Source organism: Lonchura striata, chromosome 4 (assembly GCF_046129695.1).
Source record: "Lonchura striata isolate bLonStr1 chromosome 4, bLonStr1.mat, whole genome shotgun sequence".
NCBI classification, from domain to species: domain Eukaryota; kingdom Metazoa; phylum Chordata; class Aves; order Passeriformes; family Estrildidae; genus Lonchura; species Lonchura striata.
This window is the reverse complement of record NC_134606.1, coordinates 23,437,990-23,462,871: the sequence shown is the minus strand read 5'-3', so window position 1 is coordinate 23,462,871 and position 24,882 is coordinate 23,437,990. Positions and strand designations below refer to the sequence as shown.

Sequence of the window (24,882 nt, the reverse complement as noted above, 5' to 3'; positions counted from 1 at the left end):
GTGATTCAGGGAACAAAGGGTATTATTACCTGATCTGCTTTGTTTCAAATGAACCAGAGTGATGTTTGCAAGTGAGCAGCTTTGACAGCATATCAAAGAGGAGGGCAACTGTGCCTGTATTTAGGTAACAATGTGAAGTGCTCCTTTTCACTCTGTTTATGTATTATGTGTTCTTTGGAAACCCATATATTTAATCTCTTGTAAATCTGTATAGCAGTCACTTCTGTCATATATCAAATATCCAAAGATGCAGGACAGCTCAGCTGGAATGATCTGTCATCAGCTAGCTCAAATTACAGCTTTTCATTCCTGGATAAGCCCCTGATACCTTTTTATGTGCAATATAAGCAGTCAAAGGTAACTGAAAATTAGGAACAACAGAAAAGGTGTTTCATGTTGTGGCAGATGGGAGTGATTTATTAATTGGCCTCTAATTTAGTTGCCAGATATCAAACAACTGTGACTACTACAGTAAATTGAGGTGTTCATGGAGTACTTATGCAGATTAGTGGAAACCATAAATAGTGCAGGAACAAAGTACAGGATTTTTTAAAATTAGTTTGTTTAAAGAGCTATATTTTGATAATTTTAATAGCCTAAAAATCCATTCCCTCAATAAATTTAATACTTTTTCAAAATATGAGCTGTGTCCATGGCTAAGAAAAATCAGAAACTTGTTTACAAGCAGACAAAATAATTTAACAGTGTAGTATGTTTACTCTGCCCTGGGATGTATGTTTTATCCTTAAGCTTGAACTTTGTGAGCTATAGAAATAGTAAACCATCTCTGGAGCAAACCCTTTGTTTGAAGTTGATTGAGTTCCAGCAGGGTATTTTGTCAAGGGATTTTTTTTCCTGCCCCTGGAAAACAAATATACTTTTGTGAAATAATCTTCTTCTTGTACTCCCTGACCATCTACTTCCCTCCCCTAAAAAAAAAAAAAAAAAAAAAAAAGAAAGAGGGAGGGGAAAGAAAGCAAGAGAAAATGCAAGTGTTAGGAGTCAACAACTGACCAGCCAGTCAGGTTTAGCAGTAACAGTACTACCAAAAAAATGAAAAAGAAGCAGCAACTATCTGCAGTCTGCTTAGAAATAGTTCAAATTTCTGCTTCCTAGTGATGAGCACTTGAGGACTTATTTCTCTCCTCATCTGAGACAGAGGTGAAATACTGAAAGAGTTATGGTAACATAATGAGAAGCCCAGGCATTTGCAAAGGGCACCCCTGCTGTCCCAGATCATGTCTGCAACAGATTCAGAAATGAAAATCTGCCCTAAAATTGTCTTGTATAGGTCAAGCTTTCTGCTTTTTTTCATCTTAGTGGTCCTGATGATCTCTCTGTATTTTTTCTGCCTCTGTTCTTTCTTATTTAAGAAGATAAGCTTTTGTCTCTTCTCTTGCCCACATAGGTTGTGGTAATTTTCCTCCTGTAAAACAATTACCCAAAGCTCTACATGCATTTACCAGAAGCCCTAGCTAAAGAGTGTATGCAATGGATGTGTTTCACGAGTGTTCCTTTTGCTTTTCAGTCGACTCCGGCGTGGACGCGCTGGCAGTGTTTATGGCAAGCGGCAGCGCGACGGACGTTGTGAACCGCAACAGCCCCGCCACCCCGCCCAACACCCTGAACCTGCGCTCCTCCCACAACGAGCTCCTCAATGCAGAAATCAGGCACACCGAGGCCAAGAACAGCACTCCTCCGAAATGCAGGAAAAAGTACGCGCTGACTAACATTCAGACGGCCATGGGTCTTTCTGACCCAGCCGTTCAGCCCCTTCTGGGCAGCAGCTCTGCCAATATAAAGCTGGTGAAGAATGGAGAAAACCAGCTCAGGAAAGCTGCCGAGCAGGGACAGCAGGATCCCAACAAAAACCTCGGCACCACTGCAGGCGTAAATGTGACTTCTGAGAAGTTTGAAAGCAATGAGCCGATCCCGCAGGATTCCTCTGGCTGTGAAATATTACCCTCGCAGCCAAGAAGGACCAAGAGCTTCCTGAATTACTACGCAGATCTAGAGACATCAGCTCGAGATCTAGAGCAGGGTTTTGTTGGGATGGAAGATAAGTCTGTGCAAAGCAACGGCCAGGCTTCTACCGTTATTGTCAATGGGGAAGTCCTGCCCCAGAAACAGAACAAGATGCCAAGCCCAGAGGATGGCCAGGTTGCCACGGTGTCATCAAGCCCTGAGACAAAGAAGGATCACCCAAAAACTGGGGCCAAAACAGACTGTGCCCTCCACAGGATTCAAAACCTGGCCCCAAGTGATGAGGACTCCAGCTGGACTACCCTGTCCCAGGACAGCGCCTCGCCGAGCTCGCCTGATGAAACAGGTACACAAGCAAGGGCTCCTCACAGCCACTGTTTTAGAAAGGGATTGCTTAGCTTTTCTCAGCTGGTGCCAGGAAGGAGAGAGGTGGTTTAGCAGTTTCAGTGGGGAAGTGGATTGTATCAAAATGCAAGCATTGGCATTGCAGACAGCTGTTGTCTGTTAGGGAATGCTTGGAAGCTTCCTGCTCGATTGTAGCAGCTTTGAGAAAGGCACCAGTAGATGGCCTATACAGGGTCCTAGAAATATGCTGACTGCACCTCTTGTTACTTTATAAAGAATTGCTCTTCAATAATCAGTGGGTGCATCTTGTGAGAAGAGCATGGTTACTGGGAAATGTTGAGCTATGGGCACCTACCTGCACACAACAAAAAAACTTTTCTGAATGATGATTTATAGATTCAATGAAGATTTTAACTTTCGTAATACACAACTTTGTACGTGTGCATTTGATGATGCTCTCTCCTTATGTGCCAACATGGGTAATGAGAAGCCCTCCCAGCTGAGGAGCTGTTCAGTGAGCCCTGGTGGTGTCTGCGCTGGAGGTCTGTGTTTTTGGGCATGGACAGAGCTCTTCACTGCCACTGTATCTGGGGTAGGAGGAGAGCATCGTGTAGGGTCATCACAGCTCAGTGCTCCCCAACCCTTGCATTTATGCTCCAGCAGTAGATGTTAGGGCCCAAAGAAAGGAAGACATTTATCTAGGGGAAAAAATATGCAGTAGTGTTCTAGTCACATGACTTGTGGAAAGTTAAGAAATCCCCCAGTATTGAGAACAGTTAATCCATAAAAGAATGTAGTCAGCAGTTACCTAGGGAATTAATAATGTTCAGTCCAGAGATTATATTTGGCATTTCAGTTTATGCAGAAATATTACAGAAATATGGTTTTCCTGGGAAGACACTGTTGAAAATAGCAATATGCTTCTTTCAGGACTTCTGCATTGTTTTGTCTTGTTCTTCCCACTCTTAACAGTACTTCATTATTCAAATCCTGGAAATCTGAATGTTATTTTGTGAGGTATTTTTGTTGTTTTGTTTTAATGTGTTTTCTTTTAGAGTTGTGTAATTCAAAAATGCTGAAAACTTTATTCTTAATTAATTGCAATCAGAATGCATCATTGTTTAGATAAAATCCTCCTGAAGTCTCCTTAGAGCTGGATACTTCTACATGTGGTCTAATAAAAAGGTGTTTTCAAGAGCCTTGAGCTTCTCTCTGAATGATGAGATAAAAAATAAATACAACTCCCTTTAAAGACACAAAACAACTGACTTATTTAAACAAATGTTAATGCTGATAGACAGATATGATAGAATCCATTAATAAGCACAGAACAGTATAAGAAATATGTTTTGAGGAGACTCTTCTTCTCCAGGAGTATTAGCTGTATGTGCATCTTGGCAAGAACTACATAGACTTCAACTTTCAGATAATCTTATTAGTGCTTTTAGCTACTTAGCCTTTCTGAGCTATAGTACTTAAAAAAAAAAAAAAGTCTGTGGTGATTTTAGTAGCAGAAAAAACCTATAGTCAGCAAAGCAGTGGGATGTCATCGAGATCTTAGCACATGCCAAGCCCTAATGGGTTTTCAGGCAGCCTTCCTAGAGACAGGCAGTGACTTGCCACCAGAGCTGATTGACACCCAGCACTGCAGGCAGTCCCCCAGACAAGGAAACCTGCCTCCCTTGGCCTCAGGCACTGCATCTCCCCTGGGACCTGCTGTATCTATGCAGCTGAATCCTCTGTCATTTGGAGAGTCTTATGAATAACCACACACCAGCTCCAGGTGCTTTTAATACTGCAAATGGACCAGAACTGGTCACATCATGGGGACTGCTTCCTTCTTCTCTCTCAAGAAGCTTTCCTTAGTCTGGCTTTCAAAGGAAACACATCTTGTGTTATTACACCATCTACCTATTCCTTCTTTCTCTGTTTGTATTCGTGAGTTTCACGTGGATAAATTTGTATGTATGTATGTATGTTTGTATGTAAATTCATTATATGAACCTATGTGGTGCAAGCAGCTGCAAAGCACATGCCCCAGAGCTCAAACCTAGGAGAGAATGAGTGATGTTTGTCGCTTGCTTTTTTTTTTGTTTGCCTTTTGCTAAGAAGCTCCCTAGAAGGCAGGCACATATCTTAATCTTTGTATCACCTGAAAAACAATTTCAGTGGAAAGTTATTCCGCCATAGTAAAGTGCAGTGCTCTGTGTAATAGTCTGTAATGAATTGGAAATGGAGATTCTTCAGGAAATAAAAAGAGGTAGTCAGGAAATAAAAAGAATTCTCTTTGTCTCCAAACCAACAAGAAAATTGGAATTTGCTTTTGCTTTCTCTTTTAATTTAAATAAAACCCCCTCCTTCTAGAGCTAGGAATAGCCCCATAATTAGGAAAATCCCTGAGATGTGGGACATACAGTGCTAGAGAGCCACAGATGTTTCTTACTCTATGCCAGCTGCCCTTCTTTGTCTCTTTGGGGTTGTGGGAGGGTGTGCAGGGGCAGCAGCCTCCTCTGCCTCCCTCGTCTCTCAGCCTTTGGGTAACATGGTGCCTCATTTTTCCCCACTTGAAATCAAAGGGGTATTAGAACCACAAGTGTCCTTTTTCAGGAGCACTGCTGCTGTGTGCAACTGCAATATACCAATGCCTGTCTCCTGCTGGTCTCTGAGCAGGTAGCAGAGGGCAGTTTTAACAGCTGGTTACAAATAAAAAAGTTCAGTTCAATACCGTGCAGAAAGGGCAGCTGAGAGAGTGGCCCTTGGGGATCAGGAGTGCTGCTCTTTCAAAGAGAGCCCAGTGTTCTGAAATAACAGCATGGCTGGGGAGAATAACCCTCCTAATACAATAAAAATTACAGTAAATCATGAGCTTGTCAGAAAGACTTATAGCATGGTCAATACTGCCTCTGATTTTAACCAGTATATTTGACCAAATTAAAATGGATGTCCCCTTAAATGCACAATTCTTCCTTTGCAGTACCTATCTGATACAGACAGTAAGTCTGTTAGTTGCTCAGAACACGCTTTATGTGTTCCTGAGTGGGGAAGAAGATTTATGTACTAAAAATACATTTAGTTACATTGTGAATTAACACACATCCTATAAAACTATACAGGGAACTGCCTATACAGTTGTAGGGTTCTACGTAAACACCCAATTTTCATCTATTTGAGAATAAGAGTCTCTGGTTCACACCTGCTGCGCATCCTAAAGGCCTGTTATAATTTTTTTTTAATCCTGCACATTACTGATAACCATGTCTCTAGAATAGTGCATGTTTTTTAGTCTCAGGCTTAACTGTTCACTGACTGCTTATGAAATAAGAAAGGTGACTATTGCTCTATATCCCCACTGTGTGTGCAGGTAACATTCTGCATGTGAAGTTACTAACTGCATGTTTGTCTCTATTTAGCCATCCCTATAAGAAGATTACAGTGTCAGTTTAAAAGAAATAAAGCTTCAAGGGCAGCCATGGTTATACAATGTTCACAGTATCAGGGTCTACTGGTAGAAGGCTATAAAACAAATTGAACTTGATAGTAAATTGAACTTGAAAGATGATCCTCTCAAGTACACATTGCCACTATCAGTTGCACAGGAGGGCTGCTTGCTGTATTTTAGTTGGTCAAGTTGGTTTTATTCTGTGGGTCTCACTGGAGCCACCTAAATCCTTATCTTGGGTGTTTGAGTGCTCTGACTAGAAATCTAAAGATTCCACAATTAAGAGTAATAATCATCAGCCTTTTGATTTGAGATAGATAACAAAAATGGGTATGTAAAAGTGAATTAATGTTCCAGAATGGGAGAATAGATGCTTTGTAGCAGCGATTTAAATACTCTTCAAAACTCTGTTTGCAACTACCAACATTTGGGACTAGAGAAGAGGTTTTTCAGAATGTGTTGTATGGTCACAGTTACAGTTTCATACAACTGTTTGCCAAAGAGATTTTGCAGTTCATCAGAGCCATTCAGTTTCCTCCCTAGAGTGAGCTTGGTTCAACCACCCACCTGGTGTCCCTTGAGATGTCTGGTTGTGTCCAAGACAGGCAGCAGGAAGAGGCAAGAGCTAGGACTTGCATTTGGAGAAACAATCACATGCTGAGCAGGATGCACATTAGGTAACACTCACAGATGAATTAACCAGCTGAATAGAGTTTGAAACACCTGCCCTGTAGTGCAGAAATGAAATTTGTTTGTTTACTGTGTCTTTGCTTTAAAAATATGTTTAATGTTTAATCTCTGCTCTATTTTTCCCAAAGGGTCTAGGATGGTTTGTCATATTCATTGTAAAAACAGTTCTCTCCTATTGTGACATCTCTCCCTGGGTGCCCTGAGGCTGGCAGAGATTGAGTTTGAAGACAGCTGCCTTGTCATGGCTGTGCTTTGACTACTAAAGCATTGCTGTGGCTAGCTTAGTCCTTTGGCTACAAGTAGTGTCAAATGTGGCCCAATGCTGACACAGCTTCATTGATTTTGACCTTACTCCAGTGAACTTCTGGCCACTTGATGGGACTCTAATAACTGGGTTGTTTTGTCCTTGATATTTAATTTCTTGTTTGGTGTTTGTCATTTCAGGGACACTTCCCATGCTACCTTAGTAAAGCACATAATACCTAATCCAGAAACTATCATAATGCTGCTTTGTATAAGTGTAGTACTATGATTTTGAGAGTGTTAAAAATTAGTATTTTTCTATTCAGTAAGATGTGTAGTTGGGGGATAAACGTATGCCTGCAGTGCCTGTGCCTAGAACATGTGGAATACCTGCATGGGAAAGCAAAAAGTGGCAATGGGGCATAGAGGTGCTGTTAAGACAGCACAGGGAAGTAAATACCAGTATCGTGATACTGCCTGAATGGTTCACAAGAAACCAAGAGCACTGCACGTTTCCCTTAACTCCACAATGCACTTTACATTAATGTGTAATGTTAAGAGGTATTAGGACATGCTTTTTGTGTGCTGTAGCAAAGTGGAAAACTCTTTTGAGCTTCCATAGGGCAGACTCAAGTTTCAGAAGTGGCAACATGTCAGGTACTTAATTTGATCAAACTATTTTTGGAAACTTTCCAAACTTCTGAAATTTAGGGATAGAAATGTGTAGTTCTGGGTGCTGCATGTCCTCTCTGAGGTTAAGTGCATCTTGCTGAAAAACCTCTTCTATGCCTAGGATAGGTCCTGGTCAGACACAGGACCAAACAAAGAGGAAGGGAAAAACAAATCACAGAAGAGAAAACAGAGAAGATAATGGGGATCCTGACTTCAGAGGGATGATAGTGCAGGAAGTTGCACAGAAGAAAAGCCACAATAAGCTCATACCAGACTAACCACCTCTCCTTAAAAAAAAACTTTCCAGTTCATAAAGCTGTTCAAGTAATAAAAAATTATGGCCGAAATTGATCCAGAAAACCTCTGCCTCAGCACTTCTGAATGCTGCATAGAAGTCAGGCCAAACTTCAATCCACCTGATTGATGCTTTGAAATGGGTATAGATATCTCTGGGGAAGGGAAGGAAGAAACAAAATTACCTTTGGGAGAATGCTGTATGTGCTGGCCTCTGTTTATTAATGCAAGCTGAGAACAAGGTTATATTCTTCTAGGTTGGGTCTGTGTGCTCTGAAGCTCTTTGCAGTCTGTTTGGGTGCTTGCTTGTTATCTTCTAGGCTCCTATATATCAGCTGCAGGAGGTGTGGCAGGAGGAATGGTATCACCACTCAGCAGAGTGAGCCTCTATAGTCTTTACAGTGGCCCTTGAGCTCTTGGGTGACCTTGCAGTTGCTGGGGTAGCAGCAATTCACCAGGTGTACAAGCTGGGGATGGCCAGCACATCTTGGGGAGTTTCCTGCTCAGAAGATATTCCTGCCTCTTTGCGCTCTGCAGAGTGGAAGTGCAAAGCCTGGGCCCCAGTGGTTGCTCTGGGGAGCTCCTGCTGTGATCCCAGTGTCAGGCCCAGCAGTGCTGAGCCGGTCTCCTGGCTGCTCTCAGGGAAAGCTGATGGGGGAACATGTCAGTTGTGAAGTGGGGTGGATAGGCTGGAAGATGGGAACATGACCTGGAGGAGGGATGCATTGGAGGGGGAAGCAAAAGGAGATAAATAATATGTGGCTGTGGAGATAAATAAGGACTTGGCACCAATGGAAGGAGAGCTGGAAGCAAGCAGGGATGTTTGTAGACAGCACGTTAGGCAAGCAAGACTAGCACAAAGGTGATGACAGTAAATCAGATGGACTAAGTTTGACAGCAGAAATTACTATTGGGGATTTTGCTTATGCTGGGATGTTATTTCACGGAAGTTTTGAAAACTTAAAGAACACAAAAATGGAGAGCTCTGAGTTATTTAATACTGAAGTACTGCTAAGAAAAGGTCAGATCTTAGTTCAGGCCCCTGTGGAAGGAGATGTCTGTACAGTGAACGACACAGACTTAAATCCTCCTCAAGTTCCTGACCTGATATGTTTGCATGTGGAGGTATTTCTTATAATCTCCCCAAGTTAATGGCTCCTTTATACTCCAGTCTCTCAGTGTACTGGTTCTGCCTGTGCTGACTTCTGACATAAGCCAAGCATTAGCTAATTGAAGTTGAATTCAGCTTTAATTAGCAATATGGAATTGGCTGAAGTGGGGTTGTGGGTCCTTTGGGTCACAATGGTGATGTTCAAAGTTACAATATTGCACATACAGAAATTTCTGGATATGCAGAAACCTATAACACGTCCCACCAAGACATGGACTGGATTGTGCTGCAGGCAGCTTGGGTTTGTTGCTGTTGCTTTAGAAGGTGGGTTAAATTCAGAGCAGTACTGAGCATCTCCATGGGCCAGAAGAGGTGTTGTATGATATGACCTGGCATACTGGAGAGACCTTGCTCTGGACTCAGTCCTTGCTTGAGAGTGGATGTCTGGTCCCTGCCTTAAGGGACATGAAGCCTTTTTTAAAGCAAACCCATGAAAGTACCTGTATTTGCTGTTAAGACTCGATTGCTTCATTCTGAGAGCCCCTGGGTACTCAGGGTTAGGCCATAAATGTCCAATAAGTGGCTGCCACAGAGCTCAACATAATGACATAAAGTGGTTTTGTAAACCCCAGCAATGTGTGTCCTTTGGCTTGCAAAGTAGATTTGTCCATGATACTTTGGTGATAAGAAAACACTGGGGAGAAAGGGAGAGGAGAACTACAAATATAAAGCATATATTTTTGCTTCCTGCTTATAGTGTCTCTGGGGCACTTAAAACCATTTTTATATGGTGGTGTGTTATAGGGATTCTTTTTTAACTGCTATTTGTTATGTTGATTATTTTATATCTCCATCATTTGATACACTGGACTGATTTATTGCATATTAAGACTACTTCGAGGCTTTAGCTTAAAAAATCATCCTCAGAACTCTTCAATGAAACTATTTCTTAACAAAACTATTTAATCCTAAACAATAACACAATTTACCTAAATGCATTTTTCCTGGTTTTAATTGCTTTTGAATTGAGATTCTGCAGAGCTCAATTTAAACACTGCATCAGTTATTAACTCAGACATCATTGCAGGGCACTGAGAGAGGAATAGCACTGTCATAATCTACAAGTCAGAGCTTTAACTTTTTAGAGTTTTTTTTGTTTTGTTTTTTTTTTGCACATAACCAGTTAAATACTCTAAATCAAAGGTTATGGCTTTTTCTTCTTGGAAGTGGATTTTGGACACTTCTCTGAATCTGAGAAGTTTTTAGTAAGGAACAGAAGACCCCATCCCTCCTCCCCTACTCAGTAGGAAAGCCAAAAGGCACAACTCAGATTGGCCAAATGAATTTTTAAATTAGAATACATTCCCATTCAGACCTTAATTTAATTTTACTTGTACTCTATAAGAAAGAGACAGTCAAGTTATCCTGGTCATTTTGGCTGACATGATTCTTGGCTTTGCTTAAATTATTGATTATAGCAAGGGGAGGGATTTTGCAATGAGAACAGTGCTCTCACTAATATAAGCCTTTCACTAAATCAATTCCTACCATTCCTGCAATGCACCTTCAGGAGGTTGGAGGTTTGCAGCCTTAAGAAGAATTTTGTCTTTGAAGAGTGGATCTTTGCTTTACATTTTTTTTAAGCTTTTCATTTTTATGCAGGCAGCTGAAGAGGAAAAATCAACGTAAATATATTTCCAGGGGCTGATCTGCAGGATGAGGGGCTGTTCTGGTTCAAAGTTGAACTTATTAAATCTTGATTTGATTGTCATCTAAAAGCTTGTGGGCTGAAAGTACTGTTTCAAAAGCTTGTCTCCTAAACAGAGTCAGTCAGAAAATACATCAGTGTCTAGCAAGCTGGAATGAATTCAGTGGAGGAGGCAGTAAATGCACACACTGCTGAAATCCACGTATAGCCACCCCTCTTTTTTTTTTTTAATTGTTTTATTAGAAAAAGCAGTAATTTATATGGTCAACATGTGGTGTTTCCTCTGTTACATTTACCGGCAGTTGAATGGGGGTGGCTTCTCTTGCCTCCCATCCAAAGTACCATTCCTCATTTGACTAATTAAGTGAGTGTCTGTTCAAACACAGCAGTGTATTTTCTTATATTTGAGTTGGAGATGCTACACAGAAGGAGAATATGAAGCTGTTTGGACATGTATATAGCAAACTTAAAGGATGCTGGTAACAGATCAGTACATGTTGAACTATACAGGAGCATCTAGTAACTGTAAGTAACACTTCTATTTTACTTTTTCATAGCACTGGTTGACAATGTCACTTAGGCCTGGATGCTGAATGCAATTATTTTATCTTTTAATAAAAAATCTGCTCAGTGGAAGATCAGCTGGTATCTGATAGTTTAGGTTGCAGCAGTATCTTCCTGAATGCTCATTATTTCAGTAGTGAATTGACAAGTGATGTTTTATATTTGTGATTCACAGAGCTTGAAGATCTTTACATAAATTTAAAATACATTAAAAATCAGACTTCTGATTTCCCCTTTACTTATGACAAATTCTTCCCCTGTAATTTTATTGTAGTCAAAGGGTAGAAAAAATATCTCTAAACAGTGTAAGGGGACAAGTGTGAAAAGAGAATAATATTCAGTCCCAGTGTAATAGCGGTACCCCCAAAATTCAAGGTAAAGGAACTTTGGCAATATCGAGTGTGGGTTTGGAGGTTAGAAAGATGAGGCAGTTTATAGCCAGTATTGAATTGGGAGCTGCCAAAAAATGTTGACTAATATTTGAATATGTTTTTTTGCCCTTCTTGACCATTCTAAATAAATCAATTTGTTGAGATAGAAAAAGGGTGTCTTATTAGAAAGTTGAGTCACACAAAACCTTTACACAACTTTTTCTCTTCATTTTAGGGGAACTATAATTAAACAGCACAATGATATTTGCTCCTTACAGAAACAAACTAATAATAAGAAACAGTTTGGTTTGGCTTTTGTAAAATTATTTGTAATTTATTTCACTTTTTTCTTTTGTGGGTAAGCTAGCATTGTTTGTCACACTCCAGCTCTAGCAGAATTTCAAGATAACATTTGGTGTTAAACTCAAATTACCTTATTTTTCTTTTGTGCTTAACTAAAACAAAATAATGAGTTTCCCTTTTTTGCCCATGGAAGCTGTCAGCAGATCAACTAAGGAACTTTGTAGTCTCCTGGCTACATTAATTTCCTTTGGTTAATTGTGCTAAAACATAACCACTGTTTTTTGTAACAAAGGTATCTGAAAAATAGGAAGATGACGTCAGAACAATAGGGATTTCAGAGCTAAGCTTCCACTGGCAGGGAAGAGGAAGTTTATTTCATTTTTCTTACAGTTTTGGTTTTTTCCCACTAAAATGGTAAAATTGTAAAATTGTATTGCCTCTGTATTCAGGGTAAGTATAGGAAATAAGACTTTCATGCAACATCAAAATTAATGGCTGATCATTAACAGAAGATTTGTTTTCTATAGTTCTCTTGATTTCATGTCACAGGTGAATTCTCTTTTTCAGAACTATACTCCAGATTTCTGTACTTTGAATATACCAAGCTCCTATTATCTAAGATTTTCTAATCCTTCAATTACTTCACAGGGGAAATGCAGCACCTTAAAAGAAGCTGCTTTAAGAACAGGGTGACAGTGGAAGTTTCCCCATTCTTTGTTCCTCCCAGTGGCTCCTGTCCACATCCACTTTAAGTTTCAAAAAGCTGGTCCAGAAAATAGTGGGGTATGATCCAGTGTACTCAACACTTCCCAGAGGAAATCACCCTTTTTGGTGGATAGGTCTCTCTGACTTGAGGGAGGCTATTGTTAACCTGGGACAAGCTTTAGCTGTTCCAAGATAAAACCAATTGAGTAGTGACTCTACTTAGTTGTGGTTTTCCAGGAATGATGCAGGAGGGTAATTTTCTCTCTGCCAGAAGTAAGTGGAGTTGTTATCTATGTGTTCAACTAATGTTTGAGGTTCACTGGTTCCAAGTTTTAATCTCAGTGCAATAACTGTCGAACAGTATTTAAACAAAAACACAGGCAAAATGTACTGATTTAAAAGTTGCACTCCTTGCAGACCACACTTTAAAAATACTGTGAGAGTAATTATTGGTTGTATTTTAAGTATTTAAGTGTACAACTGAAGCTTTATTGTAGATGGAGGAATACATCTAGTATTTACACAGTAGACCTCTTTTGTTTTCCTCTGCAAACCACTCCATCTGCAGACAGGTCAAATGGACAGATCAAGCATTGGAAGTAGAAGGGAGGGGAGGGACTTTTTTTGCTTCTTTTTTAGTGATACATTTAATTTGAAATCCTCATTTTAATTGCACAGGAATACTTATAGATATGATGCATTTATAAAGGCTAAAGTACAGATGAATAACTTCTTCAATATATGCCAGTAAACCCTGGAAAAGGGTTAAAAACAGAAGGAAAGCTAACATAAATTCTTCTTGGAACTAATACACCTTGTCCCCAAATGGGAGTTTAAAAACAATGCGTACTGAAAAGCAAGAATAAATTTCAGGTTATTTTTTATCTTCTTAGGGATACTGCTTTCATTTTAATTTTGTTTTTTCAGCTTATACCTTTTTTTTTTTTTGAGAGGGAAACATGGGAGATTTGGTGAGTTGTAATGAGAGGCTTTTTGAATATTTGTTGATTTGGATGTTTTTTTAAGTGGACAAGCTGCAGTTTTCCCATTGATTCCAGGAGACGGGGAGACAAAAAGTTCCAGATGTTACAAGACACAAAGTCATAAAAATTTCTGTCAAAAATGCTGAAAACAAGTGTGAGTTCACAAGAGTAGTGTGTCGTTTCTTCAGTGTTTTAAAAGTAAACTTCTTGAAAGGAATGAACCTTGCAGCTTGAATCCTTCAGTAACGAGCAAATCAAATACCTCATCTGGTAAAACACTAAAGCTCTTTTAGTGGGATGTGGTTTTATGACTTGCTGAGGGGTAAGGTGGTGGTCAAAGTTTAAAAGAGAGAGAAAACTGTTTTCTCCTTCTGGTAACATTATTGTAAAAGGGTCAGTGTAAAGGCCACCAGATTGGATTATTTTGACTTTTGGTTTATTGTTTTACAGATGCTATGTCAGGACTGTGTGTTTGCCTGGCCACCGTTTTATCTGTGATAATTCTATTTTCAGGTGGCAGGATTCACTGAGAATTGGTTACCAGTGCGTAAACTGAATTTCTGGCTAACATCTTGCTTACAGTATGTTGCTGTCATCTCTTCTTTCTACTTCTGAAATTTTCTGGAATGAAAATAATATCAGGACAGCAAGACTGTGAACACTTTTTGACATAAGAGCTTTTTTGAACTGTAGTAATTGTTGTGTGTAAAAGCATGTAGTGTAAGCAGTGCTAATTACCTCTCCACAGCAGTTGTCCCTGCACTACTCACCAGACAGATCTACTTTTAGTTAACTGCTCCTCAGTAGTTCAACTATGTTCCCCTTTCCTTATTCATACAGATATTTAAGACCAGCTGTTCTATTTGTCTATATATAAATTTATATTTGTTAAATGGTGATGCATAATTGCTATAAAACTATAAAATCTTCCTTTTGGATACATGGTAATATAAATTGGAAGGGGACAAGTGTGAAAAGATAATAATATTCAGTCCCATAACTCCTGCATTTCTATTGTCAGATGTGATTATTCTGCATCTTAGGGTAGGAAAGTGTGTACTTTTGTATTTATGAAAATAAAGTTATTGTGTATTTTCCTTCTAGGAATATATATCTATATTTATATATAAATACCTCAGAGAAAGCTTGCAAATAATGGTTTGAGAATTCTTATATCAGATGGGGCTTTTTAATCTGATCCAGTATAACTGCTGTGGTAACTTTTATCAAAGTCCTTCAATAATGTTGTTAGTTCCACTATTTCCAATGTAAACTAATATAGTAAATAGAAGGCAGAGCTTTCACAAGAGTTAGTGTTTACAGTTCCATGTTGTACATAACCAAATGGCCCTATATAACAGACCTTAAGCTCATGGAGTTCTCTATGGGTTGCTTCTCCGACAGGGGTCCATAGCAGTTCACTAAAAACAAAAACAGGGCTAGCATAAAGTGGTTCTCTCTCTATTATATATTTTTCACTTTCAGTCATTGATAGTTTTAGGACTTTCAGACTTGTTATGTCATTCATGTTATCTTCTTTAATTGCTCTTGATAGACTTTTCTAACATGAATTTGTTTAATCATTTTTTTTCTCATTTGTATTTCTGGCATCCACAACATCCTGTGACCATGAGCTCCATAATCAGATTATCTATTATATGAAAAAGTATTTCCTTTTGTTGTAAAATTGCTCTCCAATAATTTCATTAGATTCCTCTTTCTTTTCTGTTTGAGGAAGCAGTAAATAACAGTGAATGATGATTTCCTCTCCATCCTTGCCTTCTTCCCACCATTTATGATTTTACAGATTTCTCCGACATCCTCCCCTCCTCCCTGTCATTTATTCTCCAAACTGGAGAGCCCTACTTTACTCAATGTCTCTTCCTGCAGAGAGATTTTAATCTGTCTTCCTTTTCTAATTCTGCTGCATCCATTTTTATAGTAGGGCACATGAAGTGTATGCACTAGTCCTGTGATAGTTCAATCCTACATTAAAACTATATACATGAAGACTTTTATCTTGATCTTGGTTCATAAAGTGTAATTTTTTCAACTTCCAGTGAGTACTAAAATGCTGCCTTCAAAAAACTTTGTGACCTTGATCCTTCCAGAGTGGCAAAAGATAATTAACTGACTGCTGTTGTATATGAGGATTTGATGTAGCAGAAAAGTAACATTAAAAGAACTTGTAAGAAATTGATAAAAAAGAGGAGGTGGCTGTCTTTGTCCATTGAAGAAAATGAAACGGTGAAGGCTGTGCATTGGAAAACAGCTCTTGAAACTGTGTGGATCCTAATCCTGTAGGATCTATCTGCAGTCTTTTGTTTTTGCTCAGTGACAAAGGTAAATAGAAATCCAGAAAGGGCACTCTTCTCATCCTACATAACTAGTTTTCCAGTTTTCCAAAACCACCTGCAGTCCTCTGGCATGTCCACAAATAAATAAGGTTTCCACCAAAGACTACTGTTTTCAGCTGGGGGAAAGGATCATTCTGTTGCTCGTGCATCTCTTGTTTTACTGTTTGTGACAACATGTGATGACAATCAGCTGTTTGTGATTACAAACCTCTTCCAGATTTTTTAACACCAGAAGGTCTTCCCCACAGTGCTTACAGAGCTCAGTGGCTTATGATTTGTCATACACTGGAAATTTTGTCTATTGTTTTCCTGTGCTTTGGCATATTTTTATTCTTAACAAGCAGATGTTTGTGTTTAGGGGTATTCTATCTCAGGGTTCACAGTAAAAAAACTTCTCAAGTTGTTGTCTGGGCATATGCACCTTGAAGGGAAATTTATCCTCGTTTTCAAAGCATCCATTTTGCTAATGGGCTTTGAATTGAATGTGGGACTAATTGCAAGTGAAACTGTTGTGGTTCTGTGGAATTTTAAAATTAATCCGTTCATTTTTCTGTTTCAAATGCTGTCTGGCATAGGACTCTAGTTGCTGTGTGTTGGGTTTGTTCCTGGCTACTGTTTGCTAACTTAGACTTCCCGGGTGATTTAGGCCACAGTTATTTTTTCTGAATTTTCTTCTAATTCTTGCTAGTGCTTATATCAGAGATACTATTTGTATCTCCTTAAATGCAAATTTTTAAGTCCAGCTTCAATTACATATGTGAATCCACTCTGAAAATTACAGAATTTTAGTGCTTGAGTGCCATGAAATAGATATGAGAATTAAAATACTGGTATTTCTAATGCTAGATGGATGCTTTCAAAGATGATTAACATCCTTGAGATTTCTTAATGTCAGAAGGTATTTGGACAGTATGACTAAAGATTTAATAGAAAATTGATACACCAATGTAGTGATGTGAAATATTTGAAAAACAACTGGAGGGATAAGACACCCTGGTGTGCTAGCAGCATGCTTCCCTCTCCTGTGCCAGGTGAAACACAGCCAGCTCCTCTGGAGCTTTCATCTGCTGTCAGAAGCCCCCATTCATAAAGCCTTCCTGCTGTACATTGCACTTCATGTATGGCTCTATGCATTGTGCAGGGAATGACTTAGTTCAGCTGAAGCAAAATTACTTTTGAAAAGGTTAAAGTTGTTTGCTTGTTGGCTTTCTTTTTTATAAGAAGTCTCCAAGTTTGAAGGCTGGGAGGTGAAGCTTGAGTTCACCATCTTCCAAGCCCTCAGCACGGGCTGCAGCTGCCCAAGGTGCCCAAGCTTCCCCCTCAGTGTCTCTGTGCAGGCCATGGGGCCAAGTGCTGCTTCCTAGGCTTGTGCCAAACTCCATGCTTATGCATCTCTAAGTGGATATTCACCATAATAACTGTTCCCATCCCTTCAGTACTGCAGCAACATGAAATTAATTTGCAGATGGGGAAATACTAGGTCTTTAGCTTCTATATTGGAAAAATACAGGAGCCTTCTGTTTTCTCTCTAATGCACATTTCATTACAGCTTTAAAGTGGCAAACAAATCCATTGTCTAGATTACTAAAAGTCACATTCCAGCTTTTACTGAGAGTACTAAATTGACCAAGTTTTGGCATGAAAGAGCAGTCCATACTGCAGGGTGGAGGGGATTCTGATGTGTAGTCACACTGGAGTACAGTGCCTGATCTCTGTGCACTGAGTGTGTTTGTCTGGTGCTTGGGTGCAGGGAGCCTGCACAGACCTGGAGTCTGGCATGACTCCAGGGAGTTATTTAATGCATCTCAGACCTCTCCTCCTACACCTCCCTGACTTTGTTTAAAACAGGGCTTGCACTCTCCTGCCTCACAAGGATGGTGTGAAGATAAAGCAGTCATTTTCATGGCATCCTAGAGCCTCTGCTACATGTGTGAACTGAAGGATGAGCAGAGCTTGCATATGGAAGGGGAAATTACTATTCTCACAAAGTTTGCTTTTTTTTGTGAACTAAAACATTTCATTTCAGACAGTAGCTCCATTATAATTTATTTTAATGTTCTGTTTTCACCTAATCATTAAATTCAGAAAAAGGTTTTTCTATTGTATTTGCACAGTGCTCTAAATGAAGCTGTCAAAGAAAAGCAGATTTTAGTCAAGCCACCAGTTGAATTGTATGTCTGTGCCATTGAGCAACTTCACTTACTTTTAATTAGCCAGTCATATGCACAAAAACACTAATGTGCATGTCCCTAAAATTTCAGAGTATATCAATATGTTTATGCAGGACATCCTCCAGAGAAGTGCAGTCCTTTTTCTCCATTGACTCCTGAAGTTAGTAGGCCTCATTATATTGCAGATAAAGAAAATTACCTTTGCCCAGTACCTGACTTTTAATGCAGATATTTTTTATGTTGTTGCTTTTCTAAAATGGAGGGGAAAAATGGTGGTGACTGCTAGTCAGATTCTTTCTTCCTTACTCTGTTTTACTATTTGTGTCATTCAGATTAAAGAGGCACTTACTGACTTCACTAATACTTGATTTAAACTATTGAGGATACAATAGAAATAGAATAGAGAGGATAGAAAGCTATCCCTCAGTTCAAACAAATGCGATTAAATGATGGAATCCAACCTTGTACCATTATTTAGTACCGTTTAGTCCAACTTTATACCATTCTTTAGTACCAGGGACTAATGGCAAGTATATTGGAGGGATTAAGATCTGTTCCTCTGTCATTGATGGCTTGTATCAAGGTAAGAAGCACTAGCTACTAGCAGAAACTGTAAAGGAGATGGGAACCACTTGTGCCTACAGCCAGTCTCAGTAAAATGGAGAGTTACAAGCTGGGAGATACTGAAATCTATTTGAAGCTTGCAAGACAACAGTGTTAGTTGTAAATAAAGCACTATGGTGCAGGAGTTCCTTTATGGAGAATGAAGCTGTTGAGGTGACCCTCCTGCCATATGCCAGACATTTGCACTCCATCCCCTCCTGCTCTGTAGGCATCCTGTGTCTTGAAATCAGGACATCTGTGTTTAACTGCAATACCTTTTGTGTCAGTATTATAGACCGAACCTTTCTGTTTTGTGTGAAAATTCCTGACTATATTTGTGCATTGCTCAAAGTGATTGGTTTGTTCTGTAGTTTGATACTAACATACCAATTCACTTTGAGAAGAATCAGACTCTTTCTTTTAAGAGAAATTAACAAATCCAGAGCTGCTACCAATGTGATTTTCCCTCTTTTTCTACCGAATGCTTGGCTGCAGCTGTTGTGAGAGATGAATTTTGTGAAGGGAAGGGGGCTGGACTCTATTCATGTGCACACTGCTCTCCTTTGGTGTGCTGTGCAGTGTGCCTGCAGGTTGGTGTGACAGTATGTGCACAGGCTTCACTCTGTCAGTCTAGCAGTCCCTTGGGTGGGGTGGTCATTTAATTCTTTGTCTTTAGATCAAACAAAACCCTGCTTCTAAAACAAGATGAAGTAGTTCAATATGTTAGGATCCCAGATTACGAGATCATATGCTGCAGTTCTGCTCTCTGTGGGGAAAGGCATGGGAGGAAGAGATACTATGCAAAAAAAATTCATATCAGAAAAGCAGATGCAGGTTGCTGTTGGACTGGTTTAGCCCCGAAAGCTAACTTGCAATATTATTTTTAGTAATTTGCTAATAATGATAATGAAAATACTCTTAAATAGCTCTTGATGAACTATTTGCTGCTCAGAGTCCTTTGAGGTAAGGAGACCCTTTGGGTCACAATCTCAATGTGTGATCACAGTGGGTTTAGACCAATTTAGAAGTATACAGTCTGCTGTGTTTTGGACTACTCTTTACGTAAAAGCTTTTGCCATCTAGTGGAAGGAATAGAGAACTAGTATTTCAAATAAGACAGAAACTCACTTATACTGGTTGTGTTCTTTACTGTGAGGGTGAGAGCACTGGAACAGGCTGCCCAGAGAGGTTGTGGAGTCTGCTTCTCTGGATATTCTAAAGCCACCTGGATGCAATCCTGTGTAACCTGCCCTAGGTGTACCTGCTTTAGCAGAAGTCTCTTCCAACCCCAACTATTCTGTAATTCTCTGATATGCAAAAGGTATTTATAAGCAGTAGATCACTAGCTAGAACAGTAGCAAATTGTTCTGACCACTTTTAAAATTAGTTGGTAGATATCTTTTAAGATATTGGTGCACTTTGTTCAGACACTGTCTCATTTAAACACCAAGTTGGTGGAAAGGGCATTCATTTATATGCTGCCCTCACTTGTTTGAGACTCTCATTCCATCCCAGATTGTACCTACTTATTTTTTCCTGGGTCTTAGGTCAGCCAATATGCTTTGTATTCTGTGGTGGCTTGTTTCCTCCCACCAGTGAGATGGGGAAGTGAACTCTAAGTGCAAAAGGGAGAAGAAGTTATGGCTCACGGTAAAGAAAGCTTAGTAAGTGAAGAAAGAAATAATCATATATAAAAAGTGATGCAAACACTAGAACTAACAAGCCAAGGCCTAGCCTATCTGCTTGAGGCTGAGAACAGAGACAATCTTGGGCCTATGCAAGCACTGCTCAGCAATAACTAAACCCACTGGTGTGTTTCCAGCACTTGTTTTGGTTACAAATGTAATGTGCAGTACCTTACAGGCTGCTAAGAAAAAGAATTAGACCAATTCCAACCAGACCCAGTAGATCTTCCTAGTTGCCTGGCTCTCCTAATATCTATCAGCACCCTAATCAAGAGATTGCTCTCTTGTCACGCAGTAATGTTTGTGGAAGAGCTGTAGGATGTGTCTCCGGTACAGCACTTTTCAGGTAGCAATTCATCATCTTTTGCTCAAGCTGACATGATCCTTCCTACATGTCTAATTTCATGTTTTCACTGCTGCTTCACCTGACTAAATAGCCACCCTCCTCCAGCAGGGACAGAGGCTGACTTCTTCCTGGTCCATCTGTTGCCACACAGCTCCCTTGACACAGCAATTCAGGTCCCTTCCAAGTCTTTATTCCTTACTTCACCAGAATCTGCTTGTTTTGTTGATGTTTTTTGTTGGTGAACAGGCTAGTCCTCTTGTGTTTACCTATTTTTTTCCCATTTTCCTGGAAGGAACATATACACCTTTCCTCACAGTCTTACTGCAGTACTTTTTTTGTGCTGCTGCTGCTGTTTAACTCCTGTAAACACAAGCTGTGGTGCTGGCTTCTCACAGCTTCGGCTGTGCACCTCAGACTATACAGCCCTGAGCAGACAACTTGGAGAGCCCCAGAATTCTCCCAGTTGAGCAGGACAGCTAGTATCATCCATCGCCCTGGATTGCCCATCACTATCCATGGTTGTCATCAACAGTTCAGAACCCCTCTCTGAAGTCAGTTGCCCTTGTTTTCTTTGGTAATTGTGCTAGTATTGTATCCTTGTATCAGCAGCATGGGCTTTGGTCGTTGAAAGAGAAAATAAGCCAAGACAGCAAAACAAGTGGGTTTACTTGTGGTCTCTGGATTTTTTTTCCTGAATCTTGATAAATCTGCTTTCCTCTCCTTTCCTTTAGATTAGTCATCTCAGCTTGAATGCTTCTTCTGCTTGTAGTAACTCATTTATACAGCCAGACAAAGATTGCATATCACGAAAAAGAAAAATAGTACAGGCAATTCATCCCAAACTTCCTTAGGATTTTTATGAAGTCAGTCTTTTCTGATTATGGCTGATTTTACAGTTGATCAAAACAGCAAATCATTTTGGCACAGTTAGAGTTTGGTTATGTGTATGCCTGTAAATCCCACATTTCAGCATGTTTTCCTGGAAAGTGTTAGAGAATCTTCCTCTCCCCAAGTGTATGTGACTGGTGGCTGGTTCAGCAATTCGGCAAGGAGGATGACAGGGTTGCCATGACAACCAGATACATGCTGTGAGCAAAGATGGTGACAAATGACCAGCTTCTGGCTGGTTATCATTTCTTGTTGAGTAACATTCCCCAAATTAGACAAATGTGTCTGATTTATGATTATTTGACCTGTTGACTTGTATTTTTGCTGCATATGTTGCTGAGCATTCATTCTTCTTGCAGTGATGCTTAGGTGAGGCTTCTTGCTGGCCATCATTGGTGTGAACTATGTGAGAAGGTGAAACTGTTGATTTTGCTGTAGTGCATAAAAAGTGAGAAGTTATCTTTGGAGACTTCTTTTCATGAAAACCAAACAATTTAAACTTGCACATTGAGCCCACTGCAGGAAATAGATGAGATAAAAATATGCATGACCTGTGTTCTTTCTATTGTGCTATTGAATGGAGAATGCTCCTTGAATTTTGCTTGCCTGCAGTTGTTAATACAGAGCCTTCCTCTTCCTTCAGTTCCTGACTTGATCATCAGTGTGTGTATGGGGCGGGGGGGGAATATGCTTCTCTTAGGATGAAATCCAGGATCTGCTGAAGTCATTGGCATCTCTTCAAAAAGGCTAAGTTTCTGTGGCCTTCTTTTCTTTTAGTTTTGCTTTTATTTAGATGCAGAAGGCTGAAGTAAAACATTTTCATTTCAAGATTTTGGAACTTCAGGAAAGAAAACAATACTTTCTCCCACTTCTTTCCTTTCATTAAAACCTTTTTAGCCTCCTGTCTTCCCAGTTCCTTTTTGTGCTTCCCCTTGGTTGCCCAGAGATGCAGCATCTGTAATACACATGATAGTGGGCCAGCTCTTCATCATGATTCTGCCCAGCTATGAAGACAGACATCAGATATGAAGCTAGTGATTGGTAGCTAAACACTAGGACATTATGTTGGATACTGTTGCTGGCCCATTCTCTGCAATTTTTGACATAGGAAGCTTTGATGCAGATCTCTTACTACAAACAAGGTGCATTTCAGTTTGAATTCTTCATTTATATTGTGCATCCACTGCTGGAAAGTGAGCAATGGGAGGGCCAGAGATTCAGAAGTGACTTTATAGACTTATTGTTGTCCAGATTATTTTTTTTACATTTGGAAAACACTAAATGTTTCTATTTTTACCAACATGCTTCCAGCCTGGACAATGAATACTCCTTTTCAGTTATTTTTTTTTTCTGTGGAAGTATACATTTGTGACAGTGATAAGCAATCAGTCTGGATCAAATCCGGTGTTGGGATGGTGTCCCTTTTCTTCAGAGGATTTTAACAGAAGAAAAATTGTTACAAAAGCATCATAAAAATTGAAGTAGCTAAGCTAGAAATATAAAACAAAAAAGAGATATCTCATCTTTATCTCTGTACAGTGTGGGTATTTTATTACTTAACCTATTTAGATAGTGTAGATCAAGTGGTTGCCAGTATTGTTGAGCCTTGCAGACAAGCAGTCTCACTTGGGCATTCTGCTCCCACACAGTGAAATAAGCCCTCTTTAAGCTAGAAAGACTGACTGAAAGTCTAGTGCTTCCACTAACTCCAGCAGAGCTGTATTTGCATTAGCCAGAGGCTGTGCACTCACATCTGCTGCAATGCTTCAAGGAGACAAAATGAGATCCCTCTGTTGAAACTAATCCCTGGAAACACAAAGCATGTGTCCTTTCAATGATGCAATGATATCTCTCAAATTTTCCTGAATATATTTTCTGTCTTAGTATGACTCTACCTTGCTGCTGTCTTCCAGTTTTCAAAAAAAATGTGGTTTTAGCATGTGAAATAACAGTTAAAATTGTCCTGTGGCATAGGAGCTATTACTGTACTGCACATCCCAGGAACAGAACTCCCAGCACTCTGATAACTCTGTGCAGCATTTTTACAGTCTCTATTTTGAAGTCATGTATGCTGCCAAACTCAAGCCCTTTGGGACTACATTTCCTCTTACTCAAGAGTACTCTTTCTGTCCATAAATTAGTGCCCTAGCCATGCTGATTGGTGGGATTTGTTTTCACCTGAAGAAGAGATGCATGTGCAAAATACAGGCCTATTTTTCCAGATCAATACAAGATTCATTGTGCTAGACATGTTGCCTTACTTAAGAGTATTTTCTTCAGGAAGGAAGTTTGCTTGGCTTTCAGTAAACCAGGTTCCCTCATGCAGGTCCTAAGTAGAGAGGCACTGACTCTGTCCCCAGACCTTGCTTATCATCACCACCAAGTTCTCTTGGAAGTGGAGATAACACCTAGCTGCTGTGCAACAAAAATTGCATTATGAAATGTCATGCCATTGAATGGGGTCATTCAAATTCAGAGGAAGCTTTCCAGTTCATGTTAGTAGGAAATCACAGCCTGTGAAAAGGTTATCCAACAGTCTGCCATTCTGCAGCAGGGGCTGGGACACACATATGTTTTGGGGTTTTTTTTTTAAAGCAGGTTTGCACAGCAAACATGAGGCCCAGTGTTTCAGGATGAACACATGCCCTCTGGTGCTGTCCTGTTCAGCTGTGTTTATCAGATGGTCTGAGGCCAGTCTCTTTGCATGAGGGGCGCCTGCACACAGACATAAATCAGTCATTTGCTCTGGAAAATGCTGCTTTTTTGGAAGTCCTGAGCTATGTTAAATGAAAACTAATCTAATTTCTGTCATTTCTCAGCATATGAAAACATATTTTGGTGTATTTATTTTTGCTAATGGATAAATTTTCAAAATAAATTAGTATTACTAAGCTAGATGATATTTTCTTATCCCAGATATTCTACTTTATTTCCTTCCAGCTGATAATTTCTTGTCTTGTAACTAATTGTTGCAGATATGTTCTTTGTTTAAGTCTCTAGGTTAAAAATTTTATTTTTGCTGTGAGTTTTTCTGTTTTTACTTCAAAATAATTCCCGTTTAGGTCTTTCTGGTACTGCATGTCATTGCAACAGTAAATAACTGTGTTGGTTCCTCTGTGCCTTTGGTTAATTAGTTTGAAATTAGCAGTTTAATGCATCCATATCTTAACACTTTGCTGACTGTGTGTTTGAGTAGCTGTGTATACATCCACATGTATGCATAGCAAGGATTGAGGCTGTGCCTAAACTTCAAACTTACACTGGACTTGGAGATGTTGCACACATACTTCACTGTGATATTTTGATATTTGATCACATTACTTCTTGCATGATGTAGCCCAAATTGTGGAAAGTGTTTTGCATTTATTTGCCTTTTATGTGGTTGAGAAGAGTGCAGTCAATTTATTCAGCTGGAAAACAA

General features: G+C 39.6%; 1 protein-coding gene across 8 annotated transcripts in view; it reads left to right on the top strand.

Moving 5' to 3' along the window:
* APBB2 (amyloid beta precursor protein binding family B member 2) overlaps nucleotides 1-24,882 on the top strand; it is a 165,728-nt gene that overhangs the window by 76,724 nt on the left and 64,122 nt on the right. For all 8 annotated transcript variants that reach the window (XM_077782812.1, XM_077782817.1, XM_077782819.1 and 5 more), the window contains one exon: nucleotides 1,529-2,329. In XM_077782812.1, coding sequence (XP_077638938.1) covers nucleotides 1,529-2,329 — 801 coding nt within the window. The remainder of the gene's footprint in view (nucleotides 1-1,528; nucleotides 2,330-24,882) is intronic.